This window comes from Diceros bicornis, chromosome 27 (genome assembly GCF_020826845.1).
Source record: "Diceros bicornis minor isolate mBicDic1 chromosome 27, mDicBic1.mat.cur, whole genome shotgun sequence".
Classification (NCBI taxonomy): domain Eukaryota; kingdom Metazoa; phylum Chordata; class Mammalia; order Perissodactyla; family Rhinocerotidae; genus Diceros; species Diceros bicornis.
The window spans coordinates 16,591,013-16,614,872 of NC_080766.1; the positions used below are offsets into that span (position 1 = coordinate 16,591,013).

The 23,860-nt window shown below is 34.2% G+C and overlaps 1 protein-coding gene across 5 annotated transcripts in view; it reads right to left on the reverse strand.

Annotated features, from left to right (window-relative positions):
* Window positions 1–309: 309 nt before the first annotated feature.
* The window catches only part of LIPI (lipase I), a 47,432-nt gene continuing 23,881 nt past the window's right edge, over window positions 310–23,860 (reverse strand). For 4 of the 5 annotated variants that reach the window (XM_058523378.1, XM_058523379.1, XM_058523377.1 and 1 more), the window contains 3 exons: window positions 21,264–21,375; window positions 15,267–15,443; window positions 384–494 (listed from right to left, as the gene is read on the reverse strand). In XM_058523378.1, coding sequence (XP_058379361.1) covers window positions 407–494; window positions 15,267–15,443; window positions 21,264–21,375 — 377 coding nt within the window. In that variant the 3' untranslated portion in view covers window positions 384–406. Of the gene's footprint in view, window positions 495–15,266; window positions 15,444–21,263; window positions 21,376–23,860 lie in introns of all 5 variants that reach the window. The other variant, XM_058523380.1, reaches the window with a different exon arrangement.

Consider the following 23,860-nt stretch of genomic DNA (forward strand, 5'->3'; position numbering starts at 1 on the left):
TTCTCCAAGTGACAAATTTACAATTAAAAAATATTCGTTTATGTTACTACTGCGGTCTGAGAAGTGGAGAATGATACTGTTTACACAATGCATTAAAGCAATAAGCTTCTCTTTTTCTCTAACATATTATCTATTAATAATAAGTAATTTAGGGAGACATTCCATGATAAACATTTGATTGAGGAAAAAAGAGAAATAAACAGCTTTTAGAATATATTCAGAATGCTTTACCGTATGCATTTTAAAAATTTTCTGTATTTTTGATTCTTAAAAATTTATTGAAGAAGTAGAAATACCTGAATCCCAGATTGAGCAATGCATTGTAAAAGAAATATTGATTACTTTGTTCTATTTACAAGTTCTTTAATTCACAAACAGGTTGTTACATTTAATGGAAGATGGCATTTTATATTTCCTTTGATATACATGTGCTTGGATTGAGAAATACTTCCTCACTTTCTTTAAGTACAAAATTATACACGCAAAGTGGTGGTCTGTGAAAGAGAAAAAAGAGAGAGAGAGAAAATAACTATTAGTCAAACAGCAGAGTTTATTTTCTTCTCATAAATATTAGAATAGTCTACGCCTGTAATTAACTAGTTCTCCAAATGCAGGGACTTGGAAACTATAGGACAGTTTCCACTCCGTCTCATTTGGCTATGTAGGGATGAAGTAGACACAATATTTATGAGAAATAAAAAATTATTTGTGTTTCAACTTCTTCTCTCCTTGCTGTGTCATTGGAATACTTATACTGTATGGGAGATATTGTTGGATACTGAAATAGCTGAAACCTGAACTCAACTCTTAGTGTCTGGGCCACTTTTTCTACCATGATAGCCACCATGGAGGAGTTGGGCTGAACTGCATAGACAAATGTTGCCAAAATGATTTAATCAATCCTCTTTGCCACCTAGTAAAATGGAAATAATAATTTCAAGAGTATTCTATAACTTGGAGAAATTGTGTTTTTAAAGATTTCTGAGGGCCTGCCCGGTGGCACAAGCGGTTAAGTGCTCGCGCTCCACTCTGGCAGCCTGGGGTTTGCCAGTTCGGATCCCGGGCACACACCCACGCACTGCTTGGCAAGCCATGTTGTGGCAGAGTCCCATATAAAGTGGAGGAAGATGGGCATGGATGTTAGCCCAGAGCCAGTCTTCCTCAGCAAAAAAAGAGGAGGATTGGCAGATGTCAGCACAGGGCTGATCTCCTCACAAAAAAAGAAAAAAAAGATTTCTGAGAGGTGAAGTCACTGTGCTGAGTCAGGCATCTTGTCTAACTATTTATCTTCCTGTTAATGTCTTGAAAACCTTCAAAAAAAAAAAGTAGTCAACTAGGGGCCGGCCCGGTGGCATAGTGGTTAAGTTTAAGCACTCCACTTCAGCAGCCTCGGTGCATGCATTTGGACCCCGGGTGCGGACCTACACCACTCGTTAGCCATGCTGTGGTGGCGACCCATATACAGACTACAGGAGGACTGGCACAGATGTTAGCTCAGGGAGAATATTCCTCAAGCAAAGAAAAAAAAAGTAATCAATAAGAATAAGAAAATATTGGAAAAATTTCAGGAAAGGAGCTAACGAAAAAAATGGTAGTAATAAATGGAAATTTCCTGTATCAGCAATGGTAACTTAATCAAGGAAAGGCAGGCAATTCAACCGCAGAGATGCTGGTATCTCATCTTTATTTGACATATGTACTGCTCTGGTTCAAGAGATACATTGTTCCCAGTCTCCTTTTAGTTTGGTTAAGACACCATTGAAAACATTTTTAAAACATTCAATAGCATTTTAGGTTAAATTATTCAATTTTTAAATAAACCAATTTTCTATATCTGCTGTGTTTAAAAGCAATAACATATGGACATATTTATCTTTAATTATAAACGCTGATATAGGATACTACAGTACTTTCCATTTGAAATAAAAGCATCTTAGAATTTTAATTTTAATACTATGGCAATAAATGTAAAATGATAGTACTTAAATCTCATAAGGTTTTTAGAAGTTAGCAAAAATAGCTTTTTATTAAGTTATCAGAGATCGGAATATAATTGAAAAATCAGACATTATTCTTTCTCCATTATTAAGAAATAAGTGAAGGAATGACTTTACCACTTCCCCAATATATAAATATATATATATATTTATGGGAATTCTTTATCTATCCTATTACATCCCTCATTCACCAAATGTGCCTTCAATGCTCTGGATCTCCCTGATCCACCTCATTTTGTCATAGTAGGACAAGTATGTCATTAGACTTATTAATGGATAAATTACCTCAGCCATTAAGTAACTGTTCTGTTTATATATTCATAATGCAACATTAAGGCAATTGTGTTTTTATTCCTTTTCAACAATAAAATAAAAGCTTGCAACCCTGTTACCATTAAATATGTTCAATCAATAATATAGTAAATGCTTATTTTTTATTAAATATTCAACATTTTACAAAGCCTTCACAAGCATTACAACAGTTTAGGCAAGTTCAAAATGCTTATCAAAGTTAAATTTCACCAAAATGTATGATAAAAATTAATTTTCTTTGTTTTTTACATTGTGAAAAGCCTATCTAGTTCCAACGCCATGACTCTAACTTTGACATTATTTATTCTATGTTATTAATAATTCCTTCTCCTCAGGCAATAAAAATTTAAAAAAACTATAATTTAGAAGAAAATTCATGATATATGTTGAACTACCATGGGAAGAAGAATACTACATGTTTATTTTTTTAGTTTCAAAAACAGCACTGAATATGGCATTTTCAATACTTGCTTACTGAAAATTAGCAGAAATGAACAAATTTCATTGATAAAGTATAAACTTTAATAAAAAAGTGATAAAAATCTCTCTAAAATTCAAATACAATCTAGTTTTTCATTTTAATCCATATATATTATATACCAAATTACAAGAAATATACATGTTTCCTTAACATGAAAAAGCTCCCTAGGGCTTGTGCACCACATATCACCACATCTATGCATCTAATATTCTTTAAAAAGTTACTTAGGATAAGGTTCCCAGCTCTAACACAAGTGCCTGTTCCCACCTGCCAGATGGGAAAAACCAATAATTAATTCACAGATCACTGAGTAAAGTGCACAGAAAGGTCTTGCCTCAGTAGTGGGAGTAATTAACCCTAGACTGGGCACTAATCCAGGCCTGCCTCATAAATCTTGAAAGCAAGACCTGAAAGAATCAAGCTGTTTATAAGTAACTTAGCAGCATCTTGAGAATAAATCTGAAGAATATTTTTAGGAATACAAAAGTATAGAGCACAGGAATAATAAAATACACAATGTCTGCCATCCAATCAAGAATTACCAAGCATGCAAAGAAGCAAAAAAATGGACCCATATGAGAGTCAACCAATTGAAACCAACCCAGAACTAGGACAGATGTGAGAATTGACAGACAAGGACATTAAAAGAGTTATTATAACTGCATTCTATGTGTTCAAATAGTTAAGTAGAGACATAAGAGATATAAAAAGACCTAAATCAAACTTCCAGAGGTAAAACCCACAAAATCTGAGAAGAAAAATAGACTGGATGGGATTAATAACAGATTAGACATTGTAGAAGAAAAGAATAGTGAATTTGAACACATAGCAACAAAACTATCCAAAATAAAATGCAGGGAAAGAATGGAATTAAAAAATTAACAGAGCATCAGTGAGCTGTGGGACAACTTCAAGCTGCCGCATAAACTTGAAATTAGAGTCTCTAAGGGGAAAGGAGAGGGAGGGGACACAGAAAAAGATATTTCAAAAAATAGTTGAAAATTTAGATGAAATTTGATGAAAACCATAAACCCACAGGTCCAAAAAGGCCAAGAAACTCCAAACACAATAAGTATGAAAAAAATTACAAGTCACACTGTAATTAAATTGCTTAAAATCAGTGATAAGGAGAAAATCTTAAAACCAGCCAGAGAAAAAAGGCAATTTTCTTCATAGGAACAAAAGAAGGATAGTAATAGATTTCTCATTAGGATCAATGCATGGTACAAGACAGTACAGCAATATTTTTAAAGTACTGAAATTAAAAAACTGTCAAACGAGAATTCTATACCCACAGAAATTATCTTTCAAAATGAAGGCATCAAAGATTCTTTTAGACACACAAAAGTTGAAAGTATTCACAACCAGCAGACTCACACTACAAACAAATTTTCAAAGAACTCCTTTAGTCAGAAGGTAAACTATACCAGATGAAAACACACATCTATATAAAGGTTAGAGGTACACCAGAGATGGCAACTATATGGATAAATATATAAGAATTTTCCTAATTATTTATATCTCTTTAATATATTGACTCTTTACATAAAAGTGATACAATGTATTACGGAGTTTTTGGCATATGTACAAGTAAAATGTATACCATCAACAGCACAAAAGCTAGGATGGGAGAAATGGAATTATACTACTATAAGGTTCTCATGTTATGTGTGAAGTGGTAAAATTCACTGAAAGGTAGAATGTGATAAATTAAAAAATATAATGTAAACTGCAAAGAAACCACTAAAATAATAAAACAAAGAGTTATAGATAATAAATCCACAAAGGAGATAAAATGGAATTATAAGACTACTCAATTTATCCAAAAGAAGGCAGACAATGAGAAAAATGGGAACAAAGAACAGATGGGACAGATAGAAAACAAAACAGCAAGATGATAGATTTAAACCCAAACATATCAGTTATTACATTAAATTAAAAGATGTAAATATCCTCAGTTAAACGACAGAGGTCAACAACATCATTTCTCATTTGAGAAATGCAACTTAAAAACACGAGATACCTCTACACACCTATTAGAATAGCAAAAATAAAAACTAAACAAACAACAAAAAAAATGGTCAGGTTTCTTCGAGCAGTTTTTGGTTCAGGAGAGCAATGGAACTCTCATATATTGCTGGTGGGAATGCAAAATATACAGTCACTTTGGAAAACAGTCTGGCAGTTTCTTATAAATTTTAACATACACTTACCATCTGACTCAGCAATCCCACTTCTAGGTATTTATTCAAGAGAAATAAAAACTTACGTTCACATAAAAACCTATACGCAAATATTTACGGCAGCTTTATTCTTAGACAGACATCAAAAATTGTGAACAAACCATATGTCCTCTAGTTGGTGAATGGATAAACAACTATGGTATATCCATACAATGGAATACTATTTATCAATAACATTCCATTGATATAAGCAACAACATGATGAATTTTAAATGTATGAAGCTAAATGAAAGAAGTCATACTTAAAAGGCTCCATACTGTGTGATCCCATTTATATAATGTTCTGGAAAAGGCAAAACTAGGTACAGTGGTTGCCAGGAGTGGGAGCAGGGACCAAGATTAAAAATAAAGGGGCAGCACAGGGCAGTTTTTGTGATTGATGGAAATGTTCTGTATCTTGATTGTGGTGATGGTTACATGATTCCGTGAATTTATCAAAACTCATAGAACTGTATACCAAGAAGAGTACCTTTTACTGTTAAGTTTTTAAAAGTAGCTTTTTAAAAGTTTAGTCCAACTTTTCTCAAGAGGTCATCCCAGCTCATCTCCATCATGCATATTCCTCTCAGCCTCTAAATTCAAAGGCCCTACTCTACTGGAAATGCCTGGAAGGAGAAACATGTTGTAGTCTCTATCACAGTTTGTTACAGAGATAATTACTGGTTGAGTGCATACACAGTTTAATCTGAACCATAAGGCATCACATTTTTATAACTCAGGTTCCCAATACTTCAGCAGCGCTAATTCTCATTAACTGCACATTATCTGTATGGACAGATCTAAATAGGAAAAGCAACTAAATGGTTATGGCAGTTATCTAGGTAATTAAACTTAAAGCATACATTTCATCCAAGCATCTGTTAGCATCCTCAGCCAGCAGGGATGTTTTTGCTAACCACCCACAAAAATGTATTTTGGTTTTTTTCCCTGAGTAGAGATAATTGCATCTAAATTTTGTGAATTTAATAAAGTTTCATAGTCTAGCCACTGTTTGGCCATGCAAACTCTATGAATGGCAGCAGACCTTTGTCTGGTACAGCACTGGAAGGTGAGAGGCTGGTGCAAAAAGACCAGGCAGGGTTCTGCTCTGCTGTCCACACGGTCACTAGGAGTCAGAATCAAATCAATGGCACTAACAACAACAACAAATCCACTGTTGAGATTTTACATAAACATTAAAAATAAATACATGTTTATTTTTGGCTCTTTAGCATATCCCAATGACTTTACCCTATTTCTTACTTAACCAACGAATGCATTGTATATAACATTTGTCTATGTAATACATGACTAAGAAGATAGTCAAATATAATAGTAGACACATCTCTCTGCCTTTCCTTTCCCTTTCCCCTTCTAATAAGTGACTTTTAGAAGAGAAATGCATGAAGAGGGCGACGACTACTTGTAGGCTCACCAGCATTTCGTATCAAGGTACAAACATCATGTGGTGAGGTGGAAGATTTGAAAACGTTTCTCCGCCTTGATGTTCCTTCTATGAATATAAAGCAAGGAAATTGTTTAAAGTGTAGATAGTTGTCTATGCAGAGATAGTCAATGTTTATGATAAGCAAACACTGGGAAAAAACAAAGTACCCAACAATAAAGGAAAGACTAATTTGAATATTTCACAAAAGACAGAACACAATGTCAGCCATTAACTTATAGTTAGAAAGAAAAATTTGCTTATAACCAGGTTCATGGTGTTGCACAGCTCCAAGTATATTATGTGCACATTGTTATCTATGTGAACAGTGACCCTTGAAGCTATCGCAGTGGGTAAGCTGCATGATTCTACACAGAAAGCCTGCTTATAATATAATGTAAATAATTAAATTCATGATTCAACTGTAACGTGTGTGGTTGTAAGACAAAATATTAATAGTTGTTATCTCTTAGTTGTAGAATTACATATGAATTAAATTTTCCAAATGTTCCACAATGGGAATAATTGACTACATTAATTAGTGAAAAATGTTTATTCCTGAAAAAATAACAGCAACTAAAAACAAACAAGCAAAAAAAATTTAAAAATCCAAGAAAAGTTTGTCTTCAAATCATTGTGAACGCACCTCTCAGCTGAGAAACCTTACACAGGTTTTTTAAAACCTCTGAGTTTCTGTTTCCTTACTAATAACAAAGAAATACTTACCTCATAGAGTTGTTGCAAAGATTGCAAAACTAGCATCTGGAAGGTAGTAGAAGCTAAACAAACTTAGTCACTACTATTCATCTTGAAAGCAGTTCACTAATACAAAAAAAAACTTCTCAGGGATATCCCTTTAATGCCCAAATGTTCAAAGGAGTCATCAATCCTTGGTACCCAATAATTTTCTCTTAAATCACGTGCATCATGCAAAGCACGCACCTTGGAAAAAAACTAAAAATCCCTTCCTTATGTACTACCTTTCTAGAAGAGAAGGTTAGATTTTGTTTACAGCAAATAGCTCAGCAGATAAATTCCACTTTATGAGATGAAATTGCAATCAATGCAGACTTCCTTTTCTAACATTCTTAATCAGCTCTGCTCAGAGTCTTCCGATATCCCCAACAACTCTGTTGGGTAAAGATTTGGATCACTGCATTATCAGAGTGGGTAGTGTGGTAGAAGTGGGTAAAGAGTTTGTGTGAGAAGTTTAGAAAGTAGTAACGAATGAAAATTTTACAAGAAGCGAGGAGTATTTGTATGGTTAGGGAATGAAACTTACAGTTTTACAGAAGTATTGAGAATAAGGCATTTTATTGATGAATTATTTCAGCAAAATAGACAAATCTGTTTCATATAATTATTGGCTTGGTGAGTCTGTTGCTTGATCTGTGAATTTATAGATAAAAGGAGGTATAAGAAAAGTTAAATTGGGGACCAACCAGAGAAGGGGAGAAAAATAAGGAGAAAAAGATTGCTATTCATTGACCATTTACTATGAGCCAAATACATACTTTACATATATTAGATATACTTTACATATATTAGGCCACAAATTACAAGACAACTGTAGAAAGAAAACTAACCATTTTATGAATAAGAAAGACTAAGATTGTAAAAGAATACATTTATATACATCTTGTATTGTACTTTTAATCAAATTTTGTTAAGATTTGTATTGATTATTGTGTATTTATGCAATAACTGTAATTGTATGTTACAGCATAGCTAGTGGAAATATATATACTGAGGCTTTTATGATACAGCCTGAAAATTCTTGATAACATTGTCCAATTATACAATTACCACTTAAAATTATGTCACAATAACTTAGGCACTTTAAAAAGAGAATCACTTATTTTAATTATCAAATATTTAACAAATTCTTATATAACTGCAGCAAAAATTTTAATCTAAAGCAAATAATTTTAGAAGCAGAAGATGAATAAAAATATCCTGTCCCCTAATATGATAATTAAAATATTGAATCTCTAAAAATATCTAGTTATAACAACCTTTTTGTTCAATAATGACTCTAATGGTAGATAAAAGAAAAGCCCTTTCCAGTCATCCTAAAACCACTGGATTTTTCCTATATGGGGCATAGCTCATACATTACACATAGAAACACACATTCACAATCACACTGTTGACACTGTTTGGAGTTCTTTGTTTGTATCGCATCTCACCATTACACTGGCCTAGAGACCATCATTTGAGGACCCAGGAAAAAAAATGGGGCGTGGATAGTGAAGATGGGGGACAAGTTTCAGGACGAACAAACTGTAAAAATGTAAAGTAATTTTGCCAAAATTGCTACTTTTAAACACCCTTCAAAGGTCTAGAGTTTCAAGCCCCACATTCTCCCAAAATACTGTTGGCCCGTTAGCCATGCAGTGTAAAAGACAAAAATGAAATGTTAAAGGTTTCAGAACAAATAATATAACTGTAAGTTAGTTTCTTGAGGTTACTCTCTAAATTAAAGACAGCTCTTTTGGCTGTTCTTAAGCAAACACTTACTCTATCATTAAATCTAAGCCTCATGTATGATACTTTCAAAAGAATCCTGAAATTATTGAACTAAAATGCAATACTAAATAACTAGAGAAGTTATCATGAGGTAAGTAACTCATTCAGGCCAAAGCTATGAAACCACAGATTTAAATATTTAATTAATTTGAAAAAGGACGTGTCTAAATTTATACATAAGCTCTCCATGATACATTGTAGTAAATTATTTGAGGAGTTACTTCATTGTTCAATCTCACATTGTATTATCAGACAAAATATTACACTGTAGCCATGCAGACCAATATACATAACTATTTAAAAAACCTAACTTACCCCAAATTGTTTTAAGTATCCAGATCTTGAAAGATCTGAATTTGAGTTCTCCAGCTTAGCTATTCATCTGTTGCTTTCATTCACAGGTAAGTTGTGTCAGCCAGTCAGAATTATATTGCACATTTTTTTAGTTAAATCAATATTTAACTTTAACAGGATATATTACAAGCCAAATAATCCACTTTTAATCAATGTTTTGCCTGATTTATCTAAATATTTTCAGTCTCTCTCTAGTAGCCTGTTATTTTTGCTACCAAGCATTTATGCCCTTTCTGGTAATATTATCCTTTCTGGTAATATTAGCCTTTCCATTCTTTACTCCACTCTCAAACCATAGACTTTGGATGAATTTGACCTCATCTCATCTCACAGTTAAGGATATGCCAATCAAAGGACTTATTTCCCTGACCACAGTGTAAGGTTCAAAAATATGAATTTGCCCAACAAAAGTCAGTGAGATGCAATGAGACTATAAAACTTTTTTGTCTTTTTTGTTATGGGATTTGAACTTGGAATTAAGTGGGCTGAAGGTACTGGCAGCCAACTTGGCACCACGAAGACTGAGAATGAAGCAACGTGAATGGCAGAACCAAGAGCTGGCACAAAACTGCTCCCTCGTCCTTTGAATGCAGCCAAGCCAGGAGCCACATCTGCCATGGGATTTTCAGATAATGTGGCTACATGGCCTCTTTGCCTTTAGGGATTTCTGGTTGGGTCTTCTGTGTTTTGTAACAGTAAGAGGTTTTTGTTTGCTGGTTTTCTATCTACTGTACAACATTGTGCCTGTAGTAAATAACACTGTATTGTGCACTTAAAAATTTGTTAAGAGAGTAGCTCTCAAGTTAAGTGTTCTTACCACAACAATAACAAAAAAGGCAGCTAAACAATGCAGGGGTGGAGGGAAAGGAGCTGGTCTGTTGCTCCACCTCTGAGCAGCAGGGGAAAGTTCTCTAATGAGTAAGCCACTTGGTGAAACAGGTAGGGTGGCGGTATCTCTGGCAGTAATGGCACTCGGAAGAATGTCCACAGCCATAAAAAAGTGTATTTTGTTTACAGCTTCAACATTACACATTATTTACATAACAAAATAAAAATAAAAAATAAAATAAAAAGATCTCAGAAGATAATTTCCATAGTTTGTAAATTTTCTCTTTTGTGGTGATATATTTCTTCAATGCATTCATTCTTTTATTATTGATTTGTAAGCTTTCTTTTCTTTTTCTCTTTTAATTTCAGTTTCATTGAGATATAATTGACATATAACACTGTGTAAGTTTAAGGTGTACAATGTGTTGATTAGATACACTTATATATTGCAAAATGATTACCATGATAGCATTACCTAACACATGCATCACGTCACATAGTTACCAATTCTTTCTTATGGTGAGAACATTTAAGATCTACTCTCTTAGCAAATTTCAAGTATATAATACAGTATGGTTAACTATAATCACTATACTGTACATTAGATCTCCAGAACTTATTCATCTTATAACTGGAAGTTTGTACTCTTTGACTAACATCTCTCTTTTTCCCCTATCCCCCAGGCCCTGGTAACCGCCGTTCTAGTCTCTGTTTCTATGAGTTTGGCTTTTTTAGATTTCACATATAAGTGATATCATACAGTATTTATCTTTCTCTGTCTGACATATCACTAGCATAACACCCTCAATGTCTATCCATGTTGTCATAAACTGCAGGATGTGCTTCTTTCTTGTGGCTGAATAATATATATATACACCTACACCCCATCTTCTTGATCCATTCATCTGTTGATGGACACTTAGGTTGTTTCCATATCCTGGCTACTGTGAATAATGCCACAATGAACATGAGAGTACAAATATCTCTTCAACATCCTGTTTTCATTTCCTTTGGATATATACCCATAAGTGGGAATGTGGGATCATATGGTAGTTTTATTTTTTTTCTTTTTTTCTTTCTGAGGAAGATTCTCCCTGAGCTAACATCTGTGCCAATCTTCCTCTATTTTGTATGTGGGTCACCACCACAGCATGGGTGACGAGTAGGTCTACACCCGGGATCCAAACCCACAAACCCAGGCTGCTGCAGCGGAGCATGCCAGACTTAACCACTAGCCACAGGGCTGACGCATGGTAGTTCTTAATTTTTTGAGGAACCTCCATACTGTTTTCCGTACTGGCTATACCAACTTACATTCCCTTTCGTCCACATCCTCACCAACATTTATCTCTTACCTTTTTGACGATAGTTATTCTAACAGGTATGAAGTGATACCTTGTGTGGTTTTGATTTGCCTTTCCCTGATGATTAGTGATGTTGAGCACCTTTTCATGTACCTGTTGGCCATTTGTATGTCTTCTTTGAAAAAATGTCTATTCGGTTCCTTTGCCCATTTTTAAATCAGATTGTTTGGGTTTTTTGCTATCGAGTTGTATGAGTTCTTTATATATTTTGGATACTAACTCCTTATCAGATATATAATTTGCAAATATTTTCTTCCGTTCCACAGGTTGCCTTTTCATTTTGTTGATGGTTTCTTTTGTTGTGCAGAAGATTTTTAGTTTAATGTAGTTGCACTTTTTTATTTTTGCTTTAGTTGCCTTTCCTTTTAGTGTCAAATGTAATAGTCGGTTTTAACTGACACATTATTCTAAATTATTACAAATAAGATATCAAACTCTTTTTCAATTGCCAATCATTTATTCTTGTGTCATTATTTTAAAGGTTATTTGTTACCATCTACAAAATTATGTTTTGGAGTTTTCATTTTTTTCCATTAAACTGCAATAATATGCTTCTACCAGTATCAAACTTTTAAAATTATTGCTGTTTTGGAATTTGCTTTACCATTTCACAGTTAAAGTTATAAACATTATTCTCATTATTCAAATTTTCTTAGCTCATCTCAATAATTTGTTATTCCAAATTAATTAGGAAGAGCTAAGCAATATCTCCTTTAGATTTTGACTGGAGTCATGTTAAATTTATAAGTGCATTTAATAAGAATTGCCATTGCTACATTGAATCTTCCACTCCATGAAGATTTCTTTGAATACTTGCAGAATTATATCTTTATCGCCACATTTTAAAAATAAAATATACAAAAGTGGGTCTAAATGTTGGTATCTTTTAGTTTCCTGGTTCTTAGTTCATCTTATCAATTTGAGATCTGCATCTTCCTTTCTTCAGTTGAGGAGAGTTTTCTTTTATCATATCTGCAATTAGTTCTTCTGTTGTTTCTCCTCTTCAGCAAACTAGGTATCTACATTTTGCATTTCAATCATTTTTCCTCAATAATTATTCCCCAATCTGCTCCCTTATTTATATCACCTTATTTTGTAGGTTATTATAAAATGAGTTTTCTACACTATTGACCAGTTCTACTCTTTCTTGTTTTTAATGTTGATACTAAATTTGATGTTAACTTTAGCTTCTTAACTCAGTCAACTCCCTTTTAATCATAGTCAGTTGTCTCATCACCTTTCTTTTTACTTGTTCTTTCATGAATTACTGCTTTCTTAAATATTATTGAGAGCAACAAGCAATGTTTTATGTATTTCCCGTAATAAACCTTTTAAAAAGTCAACCTTATTTTTAAATCTTGATTGTTAGATCTTTCTTAAATTGCTGATGCTGAATTAGGCACCATTTGATTGTTGTTGTTGTGTTTTTCTCTTCACTTCTACTTAAATGATGAGAGGAGCATCTAGCCCTGTCATTTGCCCGTATATACAAAGGGTGGATTACCCTTGGTTCCTTTTACTGTCCACGTGTATGGAACTAAATTTCTCTTTCTTATCTCTTTCTCATCTCATCTCTTTCTCATCTCTCATCTTATGTGCTATTTTATGTAAAATATTCTAGCTAAATTTCTGGTGTCTGGTCAACACTTACATTATATGCTTCATCCTGACTGAGGAGGAAACTCTTCTGTTTCTCTTTCCAGTTGTGATATATAGTGAGAAGACTTTATTTTTGGACAACATGAATTCTTTACATTTAAGTGCCAGAAACAGAGGATGTAAAGCTACAACCTCCAGACTTCTCTGTTCGTACTCACCTTCCTTATGCTGAGAAAAGTAATAATGGGGGAGACTAGGGAAATATAATGGTGCAACAACCCTGGCATCTTTAAAACCTAGCTTTTGGGGACTACAAATATAGTTTTTATTCTTATGTTTAGTAGAGGCTTTGCATCTTTAACATAATAGATCCAGAGATCAGTTGAAGATCACAAATCTTGCAGCTCTAGTCCTTCAAACGTGATCCCCTAAACTTTCTCTCTCTCTCTCTGGTATATTTCATCAAGGAATGATGTTACCAATATTCCTAACTGAAAATATCCATATATTTTGGTATTTTTCTAAGTATTTCAATCAAAGGCAAAGGACAGTAAAATTACTCCTAGATTTTTTCCATTATAAAGACATCTTACCTATTGACTTTTGAATGACTAAATATTCTCATACCAAAAGTTACAAAATAACCTACACTTCAAAGAATTTTCCCAACTCTTCTCTGTTAATATAGAGTTTATTCAAATGCATATTCTTTTCTTTAAATGTACATATCACTTAATGCAGTTTTTTGTATCTTGTTCTATTCATTTTTTTTCTTGCTGAGGAAGATTCGCCCTGAGCTAACATCCGCTGCCAATCTTCCTCATTTTTGTTTTATGGAGGCCACCACCACAGCATGGCCACTAACAGACGAGTGGGATAGGTCCACACCTGGGATCCAAACCTGGGCCACCAAAGCGGAGCGTGCTTAACTTAACCACTAGGCCACCAGGGCTGGCCCTAAATGCATATTCTTATCATTTGTAATTTTTATCACTTTTATTCTCCAAAAATTCTTATTTACTATGTTCAACATCATAGAAAGGTAATTGGGAAAGTAAATATATAAGTACAGGAAATAAAGAGAAATAAAAAGGAAGCATTGCAGTCAACTAAAGAAGAGAGATTTCTGGCAATCCACAAACCCATTGCTGTTGGCTCTCAGTTGATGCTCACTGTTGGAACAACTCACATATCCAAGTTGACAGATGATCAACTCATTAAAGAGCTCTTAAAGAACCCATTTAAGGGTTCTTAGTGCTTTCACAGGGGCGATTTTGTGGAAATATGAATTCTGCTATGGTGAACTTGTACATCAAAACCATGAGGGCATGCATAGTGGGGAAACCTCTTCAATTGTGAGGACATGGAACCAAGAAGAGCATACTAAATGGGCATGAAAAATACTGCTAGGGCCTATTGTCTTCAAGAAAATTGTACCCACACAGTCGTGATGGTGTCACATTTTTTTGAAATGGAGATATTTGTGATATAACTGATAAACCAAGACAGGTGACTGTAAAACTAAAATGTAGAGTCAGATTCTCCTCATGCTGTTATTGTATATATGTTAGAGCCTCACTCCTGTCAGTATATTCTTGGGGTTGAATCTCCAGTGATCTGTAGAATCTTATACATAGCAGATGAAAAAGGACTTCTTTTCTCTTCCCAAATAAAGAGTAACAAATTTGGGAGATAGAAAAGATCACTGAAAGTCATAATGACTTCTATCTTCTATGACCATATGTCTCATTACAAAGTTTTCAGCCATTGGAGCTCATCAAAAGGACTATATAAAAAGACTCTCAAATACTCTGCAAATATATATGTATATATAAAAATTATTCATCAACTTCTAAGGCAGACATTTGTCTCATTTTTTTCATTTTTTGTTGTGTCTCATGAAATGATTGTGTGTGTTTTTTGTTTGCTTGGGTAAAGGGACTCCAAAATAAATCTCATTCAAGCAAAAAAAAAATTCATTTTGTACCTTTTAGATATTCAAATATTTATGTAAAATATAATCTAAAGTACACAATAAACAGATATTTGAGTACATGAATTCTTAAACCATTCCTTAGCAAACGTATTTTTAAGTTTAAAAGATAACATATTGAAATCAAAATTAAGTTTTCTTACCTTTCTGGATATGTAAGTGATTTTAACATGAGACGCTGGATGCTGTATTTGCATGTGGAACATTGCTGATCTGAGCTCTGAAAATATGCCAAACTAATGCTTGAAACATTTACAACATCATTTAAAAACTGAGCAAGAATCTTGACTTCTTGAAGTTTATAAAATGATTTGTTCTTCCTAAACAGAAAATTTGATATGCTCAGCATATTAGTAATTTGAAACATAATTTAACTCTAAAATCAATATAATCTTAACAATGCAGGATACAGAAAACAGTCTTATAGGAAAAAGGCTAAACAATAAAATAGTTAAGGTATTTATTAAAATAATTCAAACAGAAATTTAAAACAAAATAATAATAATATATGCTTCCCCGTCCACAAATATTTTGGGGATACTTTTTGGGAAAAAAGTGGTACATCTTGTTTTTTTGACCAGGTGTCTAGATTGTACATTTGTCTAAGATTAGAGAAGTCATCTATTGCTTCTTTTTTCAGACCCCTGAGTAACTATTATAGTTCCTTGAATAGACTGGGTACTCAAATAGTAATCCTTTGTTGTTCTGTGACACTTTATCAAATATTTGTGAATTAAAGGAGTAATTATAAAAGCCTACGATTCAAAAGAAATAGTAAAGATAGTACTTAATAAGTATAATTTCTTGAGAATTTACAATGCACCTATATTTTACAGAGGAGAAAACTGAGCATCAGAATATACAAGTGCCTTTCCTAAGCTAGTGAATGCAAAGCAGGAATGCAAACACAGCCATGTCAATACTCTTCATCGCTCTAATCAATTCCTCATCCTTATGTGCCAGAAATATGAGGCCCTGGATTCATTTAGGTCAACCTGGGTCTACTCGACTCCAAAGGGAACTGTAAAGGAGGAGAATAAGGATAAGGAAGAGGAGGAGGAAGAAAGAAAGATGGCAGGGTGGGGGGAGATGGAGGGAGGGAGGGAAGGAGGGAGGAAAGAAGGAAGGAGGGAAGAGAGAAAAAGAGAGAAGCAAAGAGAAGAGATGAGGAGAGAAAGGAAGAGGAGAGAAAGGAAATGTTTTAAAAATCTGTTGAAATAATTTCCTCCATCAAGGCAACAACAACTTGCTTGAGCAAAGGCAACAATTCGACATAGAACAGCTAAAGAGCACCAGTGGGGCACCCAGCATTTGTGTATCTTATATTTGTCCCTGCTCTTCCCTCCTTTTGATTCTTCAAATCATCTAGGCCCATAAAAGGATGTCATCACTCCCCTCAAAGACCATCTGTGCTCCCTCCTGGCAGAGTTACTACCTCCTCTTTCAGAGAATATAGTGCCATTGGTCATATCTCTAATTTCTGCCCAAGAGCTTATCTAGATTTCTCAGAGACACTTCAAAGTCAACATATCCAGATGGGAACGTGTTGTGTCCCCCACAAATTCACATCCACTCCAATGGTTTCAAATATCAACTATTTGCTTGTGACCACCAAGTCTCTGCTGCCAGCTGAGCCCTGTCTGCTCAGATCCAGACATATTTATCCACTGCTATTCAGCATGTCTACTTGGATACCTCAAGGATGTCTAAAGCTCAGTAGGTTCAAATCTAAATGACATCATCCCCAACACTCACTTCTCACCAAAAAAAAAATCCTAAAACTTTCAAATTTCCTTATTGCTTTAAATGGTAGCGCCATCTATTGCCCAAGCCAGACAACTAGGATTCACCCTTGATATCATCCTCTCTTTTAACCTCTACATGCAATCTATCATAAATTCCTCCTGCCTTTATCTATGAAATATCCTGAATCTTCTTTGAATCCAGCCTCATTTTTCCATCTCTACCGCAAACTCTGTATCTCAGGACACCATTGTCCCTTGTCTATATTCTTGCAACATCATCCTGTCTTTTCCCTCTCCAATACACTGTGGTCAAATTGTTTTTCCAAAATAAAAATCCAATCCTGGCCCCAACCAAACTGCTCCAACTAAAACAGTTCAGTGGTTTTCATCTGCCAGTGAATAAAATATAAATCCTGGAACATGTCCTACAAGTTCAGACATGATGAACTTCCTTTAGTTCCTGAAACGGGCTATGCTCCCTCCTGCTTAAGGATCTTCGCATTTTTTGGTCCTTCTGCCTGGAATGTAGCAGAGCGAGCTAACTCCTGTTCATCATTTAGGTCTCAACTAATATAAAACATCCTTAAAGAAACTTTTAGTGACCCCTATAATTCACATCCCCTATTTTATGTTTCCATGCACACTATAATTTGCCTAAAGACATTTTTCATGGACAGATTGTATTTGCATATCTTTATAATTACGTGATTATCTTTATATCCTTCATTAGGTTGTAAGCTTAACGAGGGTAGGACTATGTCTGTTTTTCTCATCACAGTATCCTCAGCACTTAGCACAGTGCCTAGCTCAATGCAGATACTCATTAAAAATTGTTTGAATAGAGGAATGATGAACATCATCATTTTATTTGTATTACATATCTGTAAAGTCTATCTGCTGCACTAGACTGAAATTATGTAACTATAGAAATCTAATTTGTCCAAAATTTTATCCTTAATTTCTAGTACAGTTCTTGGCATATAGAAGCTCTCAAGAATTTTTGTTAAATGGTTAATTTGGCTCCTCTCCATGTATCTCCTAGCTCAGTGAATGGCACCATAATTTAAATAGTCACCAAGCTTAAAACTTGAAGTCACTTTAGATTGGTTTCTTTCCTTTAATTTCACATGTTTAATTAAGCATAAAAACACACCTATTCTAAACCCTGAAAACCCTCTTTCACTGACTTGGTCCAGGTCCCCATCATCTTTCATATAAATTACTACAATAGCCACCTCTCTGGACTTGCTCCACTCTAATCTCCCCATCACTCATCCATCTGGGAAATTATTCTAACCTGAATGAATATCCAATATTGACATCCCGTTTAAAATTCTACATTGGCATGTTAATATATTTGGCATTATATTACAATGTGGAAGTGAGTTTTAGTAACATAGAAAACAAAGATCACATTATAGCATTTAGTATAAAAATCAAGATGCAGAACACATTTGCAATAAGATCATAAGTTTTCTAAAAAAACAATAATGTGTGTGTGCACAGCGGTATGTACAAGAAGAAGAAAGGAAGAAAAGGAAGAGGTGGAGGAGGAGGAGGAGGAACGGTTATAAACCCAATGGTGAATGTGGATATCCCTGGATGTTGTCATTATAAATGATTCTCATTTTCTACTGTATAATACTTCATGTTTTCTACAGCAAGCAAACGTTCCTATTCTAATTTTGAAAAAAGAAATAAAAGATCATTTAAAAATCTTGACTTCCCTGGTATCTGAAACAGTTTAAATCCCATAGCATGACTAAATTTATTAGCAAAGAATTATTAACAGAAAACAATAAAGCCACTGGCCAGGCATAGATGGACAGACTTACCATGCATCTGTGTTCCATATTTTATATTCCTTCATGAAAAATGCACTAATTCAAGTATTTGCATAAAATGCATCAATATTTCATGGTGTTCTGCATAGAACATGATGTTTGAAAAGGAAATCAAGACAATTTCTTTGCCTTCTGAACAAATTTCAAACCACTGCTCTAGGACTGCAGGCTGTGCGCTATTACTGAACTCAGGTACTCTCCTAGCTCCACGCCTTTGAAAGTACCTTGTCCTCATTCCCTGACTGCAATACCTCCCCTTCAAATGTTTCCTTGCTTCTTCCTCCGTACTCCCACAGCACATAAGTGTTATGCTACTGTAAAACTCATTACGCAGAGCTGAATTATGCATTAGTCTCCTCCGGTATTCTGCGATGTCCTTGAAAATGGTAACACTGCTATCTTAGTTTGGGTTCCCATTATTTGGTGAAATGCCTGAATAAGTTTGGTTGATGCTGAATAACACTTATCGAATGAGTGAATTCAAAAGCTAACAAAGCGTGTGCCTGAGAAGAATAAATAAAGGATCACACATATATATATATGCATGTGTATATACATACACACATATACATGATTTTAAGCAATTTAAAGTAATAAACTATATGGAATAATATTACTTATTATCATAACATATTCAATCAGTGCTCAAAGTTAGGTGGAAAGAGCTTAAAAGTTTCTCTTAATAAAAGACGGTAAGTGAAGAATTTGGATCAAAATCCTGGTTTAACTTCTTTTATCTTCTTCTTTGGGTGACTGAAAGGAAGTTGAAAAAGGGGAGAAAACAAAAATAATTGGTGCTCACTCATTACAAGGTCTATCCAACTATTAAATTATCTGTAATGCCTTTATTAATTTTAACAAGATTAAATCTATAGAATCTAATATTAAAAATATGTTTATCTCAAATTTTTAAAAATTTTGCCTGACTTGTAACCCAGAATATTATTTTCAAGGATGATCATGGTATTCCATGAGGAAGTTGTTTTGTGTTACTTCAGTACAGAGCTCCTCAATATTTTGTCAGCATGGACTTCTTCTATTATTTTCTTTGTGGATTCTAAGGTTGTCAAGATTAATCTACAAAACAAACTTCATGTACTATCAGCTACGGCTACATTTTATATTTTTATGTTGTTTTAGATTTTAACTAAGGGTTCATAATAATACTGTAAAATTAAATACACGATTACTATTGTTTATGATACTAAAGTGCACATAAATAAACATGCAAGGACTTTTTCCTGGTTCACTGTTAATGGTTGCACAAGTTTGGATGTTACAAGGTAGTCAAGTCTGAGGTCCATCACACATCAGATTTAGCCAGTTCAGGTACTGTAACCACCTAAACTGTGACAACAGTAAATGTTGGATATACCAGCTGTTCCTCCTGAAATTCTAATCATGTCATCAGGAGCCAGTTTAAACTTAAACCAAATTGTTGTAAGCCCACAAACAATAAAATAAAGTTTATCTTTGATTTCATCACTAGACATGGTACCTAGGAGCCTTTTGAAAACAGTTACATTATTTAATGGATTTCTAGAAATCTAGCACAACAGGCTGGAAACCACAATTTTAATAGTAACATGCACCTTTATATCATTCTTTTGCTTAAGAGAAAATGAACTCTCTAGTTTGAGAATTTATTAAACACACAAATAGACATTCAACAAATTCAAGCTGAGAATATCCTTTTTTTTTACTTTGTGAGGAAGATCAGCCCTGAGCTAACATCCATGCCAATCCTCCTGTTTTTGCTGAGGAAGACCGGCCCTGAGCTAACATCTATTGCCAATCCTCCTCCTTTTTTTCCTTTTTTCTCCCCAAGGCCCCAGTAGATAGTTGTATGTCATAGTTGTACATCCTTCTAGTTGCTGGATGTAGGATGTGGCCTCAGCATGGCCGGACAAGCCGTGCGTCGGTGTGCACCCGGGATCCAAACCCAGGCCACCAGTAGCGGAGTGTGCACACTTAACCGCTAAGCCACAGGGCTGGCCCCGAGAATATTCTTTGAGATGATTACATAACTAAAAATATGTATACACATCTCCACATATATACATATATAAATGTTAAATGGAAGATTAAGAAAAAACAGAATCCTCTCCTATTATTTGGGGGATTTGTGTGTGGGAGTGTTTCTCTGAAATACTGAAATTGGGTCACTCTATTGACAGAAGTCACGAGACATTTATTCACATCACTGTGAACACAACACTGCCTGAAAACTAAAGAGAATTAGAAGGCAAGATGGTTTGAGAGGAAGAACACTGGAATGAGAGTCAAAAGAGGGGAAAAAAAATGTCTCTTCTTCTAACTCTTGTAGTTGCTAGCTGTATAACATAAACACATTGTTTAGTCTCTTTCATATTTGGTATCTTTCTCCATAGAATGAATAAATTAGAATATAACACCTGAGATCCTTTTAATATTTAACATTTCAAGACTTGCTGGATAGAAAATTTACCCTATTTGGATTATCTTCCAAAGTGGATACTCAAGAAAACAAACATGTAGTTTATAAAAGAAAAAAATACTAAATTATACTTACTCATAGAGCCTTGGCTTTTCAACCATTCCAATCTGGTTTAATAATTTAAATGTAATATAGCCATCCTTCATAGTTTTATCCAGAACAATTATACTGAGAACAAAATAATAGGCTACAAAACAAAAATATATAATGCAATTCACATTATTTTTTAACTTTGTTTTGGTACATATGCAGATATGCATGTTTGTACATACATATGTAATCTAGGCACATATTAAATATGCAAATAATATTGAGAGGCACTGATCTGGTACACGGACAATATACTTTACTTCTTGTCAATTTTTAACTAGTCTTGAAAATGAAGAATGAAAAAGCCTTCCAGACAGTCATGGTATGGTGAAGGGTTGGCCAAATAATTACTGAATACTAATGGGTCTGCAAACAAAAAAAATTCAAAATTTAGGTCAATTAAACAATTTTTCTTTTTCAATAGCACATCTAAGGTAAATATGATAAGGTTCCTTAATTATCTGATTAATAGTCCTAGCTAAATTTGCTTGACAAATATAATTCCCGATTTCACTGGTTGTTAGGGAAGGACTGTAAAATTAAACGATCTTATATAGAGTGAGCTCATAGTTTTTATTCAAAATGCTCCTAGTAAAAATTAGTATAGTATATCTTTCAGAGGCAAGGATGCTGAACTCACACCTATACTGTCTGAGCTCAGACAATATTGTCTGAGCTACACAGAAAGTTCTGACTCTCTGTGAGTTTTCCCAAGTACTGTGCACCATCTCCTAGAAGACAATGTATACAAACAGAACATGGCATGCAGGAAATTTTCTTGTGAGAAATATATGTACTAAAATTGTGCATGCTAACTGTCAAATGTTGCTACTAAACAGCCAAGAGTAACTTCTTGCCTTATGCCTGATGCTTAGTACTACCTCAAATAAGGTAATGGATTTATGACTAGACCTCATCAATTTCTAACACAAGATATGTAAACAAATACTTCTCACTTTGAAGTGACTGCCCAGCTTTAGACAAAACACTTTGGTCCACCTTACCCAAAAAAATGGGTGTTCAGACCTACTTAGATGACTCCTGCCAGCATGACATACTGAGATATTACAGAATAAGCCCACATCCTGCTACAAGCACACAGAAATTCTGGGTGTACGATCTATAAATTAAAAACACAACCAAATTCAGATGAAGGAAGGAGAAATATTAAGAGGCAGAAATGAAGAGAAATTAAAGTCAAGGCTATAAGAAGGACTGAAGCCCTGGACCCCCAAGGGACTTGAGAACTGAGTGGAGCATGGAGACCGAGCCTGAAGTGTCAACTTCCATGCTGGAACAGGAGACATGATGCTAAGTGATAGAACTGAAATTAAAATCTCTACAAAATGTCAGGGACCTTAATTCTCTGCTTCATCATTGAAAGAGGAACTTGGAAAATTCCTCCTACTGACTGTGCGTGGGTCTTTGGTGGAAAAAAAATGTTCCCTGAGACTAAATAAAACTCCAAGTAACATGGAATTTAAATTTACACTCATCACTTGGTGAAGGACCCCCCAAATTTACATAAAAAATGTTCCATTATGATACATAAGTTCTGAAAAAAAAAATCCAACAGGCCCTGAAGGGAGAATTTTGAAGAAGAGCTGACTGCTGAGAGTTTTCTATATTAAAAGAAGACATGAATCTTTATTTTGAAATAGCACAAATATTTTTCTTTAATTTTTAAGAGATACTTGGACTGACCATTGAGACTAGAAAATGATAACAATAAATCATGCATAAATAGACAAATAAATAAATAAATTCAACCAGAAGAAAACTCCAGATTATCTGCAGGGAACAATTAGATTGACAATAAATGAAAAAAATAAATTTATCTGAAAGCAAAAGAATTAATATCTTCAAAGTGCTCAGCAAAAATAACTCTCAATGTAGAATTCTATCCTGAACTAAATTTACATTCCAGAGTAAGAGAAACATAAGGACATTTTCAAGGAAATAAGCACTGTGAAAAGTCACTACAGATATATTTCAGCAAGATAAAAGGTAAACCCAGAAGGAAGGAGTGGAGAAGGGAGGAGAGGACAAGATAAAATGTAGAAAACTGAAATTGGCAAATATAAGTGAGTATCTGATGTAATGATAACATTCATAATAAATATTGATCATTAAATAAAAAGTGAAATAAAATGCTACAGAACATAACATTAAAGATAGAAGACACAAGATTCAAAGGCTCTATGGGGCCAATTGTTGTTGTGACAGAATCCAATGAAATAGTCTGTGAGGCAAGATGCATTTTTATGTAAAGCAAAAAAGAAGCGAGTCACCAGGACAATATAACAATCTTGAACCTTGATATATTGAAAGAATCACAGTTTCAGAATACATAAAGCCAAAACCTAAACAATGTGACTACTTGCTAAAATAAAAGATTTAAATAGGACTCAAATTCTAACATAATAGACAAAAGGTCTAGGATATGATTGAACATTACCCATTATACCCAGAACAAAGAAAATCACAACTTTGGTAAGAAAAGACAATCAACTAATGCCAACATGGAGATGAATCAAATGCTGGGATTATCTGACAAGGATTTTAAAGGAGCCATCATAAAA